Raw genomic sequence first — 2669 nt, 5'->3', positions numbered from 1 at the left:
ACCTTGATTCGAAGCTATGATCTGGTGGTGTGTCCTGGGTAAATCAATCATTCGTACTTACTGAGCTCTTACTGTGTGCAGAGCTCTAAGCTCTTGGGAAAGTACAATATAACAAGGTTGGTGTACACGGTTCCTGGCCAGAAGGAGCTGTCAGTCTACAGTTTTGAGGAGGTTCTTCAGAGGGGTGGGTGCCAGGTTCTGTCTTACTCAAGGGTCCAGCTCAGAGGTGAAGGGAAGATTTGGAGGGCCTGATGGTGGTGATCGTGACCACAGGCGATAGGAGATGAGAACAGAGGCGCTGCAGTCCCGCTCTGGTCATTCAGACTCTGCTCCCTGAACTCTTCCCGGCCCAGTTTCATTTCACAGAGTTCTGGAGTGGGGGGAAGTTGCATGGCAGCGATGGGTCACGGTCTCCGCTGCAGGGGAAGAAGCGAGACCCCCAAGAGGCGACGAGCTTGGCACAAGTCAGGCCCGGTCGGCCTCCCAGAATCCCCCTAACCAGGGCGCCCCTCAACAAGGGGCGATGAGATGCCCGTAGTGCCCCACGGGCAGAGAAAGGTGACCAGCAGTCACGTGGATGAGCTCCCCAACCCGAGGCAACATCGAAAGTATCGACAGGACGTGGATAATGAGCCTCGTTGGAGGATGAGGAAGCCATGAGCAGACAAAGGTTTCCCAGGGAGGAGGCGGTAAACAACAACAAGGAAGTGACGGGTGTGTGTACGTACGGATGTGTGTACACATACGTACGTATGTGTACATGTATATGAACTCGTGGTGATGCCAGCCCCAGGCCGGGCTATATAAGCCCACTGGGAGAAGGACACCAGACAACCCACACTCTTCCACTTCAAATTGCACTCTGGGATCACCTGAAACCCGACCAACACAAACCATGGGCTGCTCTGGAGGTTCTGGAGGCTGTGCGTCCGGCTGTGGAGGCTGCGGTGGAGGCTGTGGATCTGGGGGCTGCGTGCCCGTGTGCTGCACGACCTGCTGTAAGCCAGTGTGCTGCAGCTCTGGTTGCGGCAAAGGAGGCTGTGGCTCCTGTGGAGGCTCCAAAGGAGGCTGTGGTTCTTGCGGAGGCTGTGGATCCTGTGGAGGCTGTGGCTCATGTGGAGGCTCCAAAGGAGGCTGTGGTTCTTGTGGAGGTAGCAAAGGAGGCTGCGGGTCCTGCGGAGGTGGCAAAGGAGGCTGTGGCTCGTGCGGAGGCTGTGGTTCATGTGGAGGCGGTAAAGGAGGCTGTGGCTCATGTGGAGGCTGTGGTTCCTGCTGCCAGTCCAGTTGCTGTGTGCCCTGCTGCTCTCAGACCTGCTGCTGTGTGCCGTGCTGTAAGCCCACCTGCTGCCAGACCAGCTGCTGCGTGCCCTGCTGCTCCCAGACCAGCTGCTGTGTGCCCTGCTGTGCGCCCTCCTGCTGCCAGACCGGCTGCTGTGTGCCCTGCTGTGCCCAGACCAGCTGCTGTAAGCCTGCCTGCTGCCAGTCCGGCTGCTGTGTGCCCTGCTGTAAGCCCCCCTGCTGTGCCCAGGCCAGCTGTGGTCACCCCCTTTGCTGCCAGTGCAAGATCTAATGCCATTCACCGGGGCCTCTTCCAGGACATTCCCCAATTCTCAGTTTGGCAGAGATCACCCATCGATCAATCAATCAATCCTTCCCAAATCTCTGAAAGTGGGCCCCCTCCCCCAACATTGTTCCTGCCTTGGGGGAAGACGGCATGATCTGGCCCCAGGCAGTCAGACCTGGACAGCGGACGGACGGACAGATGGATGGAGCCCGTCTCTCTCTCTTTCTCTCTCTCTTACCTCTCCTTGAGGTGGGCGCTGAGCTCCAGGACTCCTGGCCCTGGGATCCTTCCCTCACCATGGGCTTCTTCTCCCACTCTCTGGATCCAGCCCATTCCTGCCATCCGGGTGGCTTTGGGCTGATCATCCTTGGTTGGGGGACTGAGCTCCATAACACCTCCCTCTGAAATCTCCAAATAAAGACCTTCCTATCCCCAAACCTGCCTTTCCTGCATCTGTGTTTCCTATGTGCCTCGTGTTCTCTGCCCTCTAAATAAAGCCCACATCCACACCCTCCTGGGAGTGAGTCTGACGTCTTGGGCATCCAAAGGACTTGGCATTATTGCCATTGAGTCCTGCTTATCCCAGAGTCCCTCAAGCCAAACTGGAACCGTTCATCATTTTTGGTCCAGGACCACCAAGATGGGCACCTGCTTGGGGTAAGGTGTGGACTGAGGGTCGGGTAGAGGTAGGGATGGGATGGGGTCTGGGACAGGGAGAGACACCGGGCTGTAAGTCATTGAATCTGGCAACAAGCCATTCCTGGCTACATCTTTGTCTTCACTGAGGCTTCTGGGGAAAAGTAAGAGGGCGATGGAATGAGAGTGACCCTGTCTGTGAAGGGTGGGGGCTGATGGCCTCAAAGGAGGCTGGGATGGATCTTTGGTGCCCAACACCCAACCAGTGCCACAGAATCTGATTGGCACTGGGCACCACCACTGGCTCCTCGAGCTGTTCCACCTACATCGCTGGGGGGCCTGACTCAGTATAACGAGGCAAGATGACCAACAGTGGACTTGGAGAACACAGTCAGTCTCCTAATAATAATAATAATCATTATGACATTTGTTAAAGACTTACTATGTGCCAGGCACTGTACTAAGCACT

General features: G+C 56.5%; 1 protein-coding gene across 1 annotated transcript; it reads left to right on the top strand.

The window, feature by feature from the left end:
* Nucleotides 1-895: 895 nt before the first annotated feature.
* Nucleotides 896-1570, top strand: LOC100090374 (keratin-associated protein 5-10-like). Its single transcript, XM_001519468.2, has one exon. The coding sequence runs from the start codon at nt 896-898 to the stop codon at nt 1568-1570; it is 675 nt and encodes a 224-aa protein (XP_001519518.2).
* The last annotated feature ends 1099 nt before the right edge of the window (nt 1571-2669 follow it).

Source organism: Ornithorhynchus anatinus, chromosome 3, assembly GCF_004115215.2.
Source record: "Ornithorhynchus anatinus isolate Pmale09 chromosome 3, mOrnAna1.pri.v4, whole genome shotgun sequence".
NCBI classification, from domain to species: Eukaryota; Metazoa; Chordata; class Mammalia; order Monotremata; family Ornithorhynchidae; genus Ornithorhynchus; species Ornithorhynchus anatinus.
This window is presented reverse-complemented; position numbering and strand designations above follow the sequence as displayed.

What these genes read in the sequence shown, in the direction of transcription:
- LOC100090374 (XM_001519468.2), top strand. Translation starts at nt 896, where the DNA reads ATGGGCTGCTCTGGAGGTTCTGGAGGCTGTGCGTCCGGCTGTGGAGGC.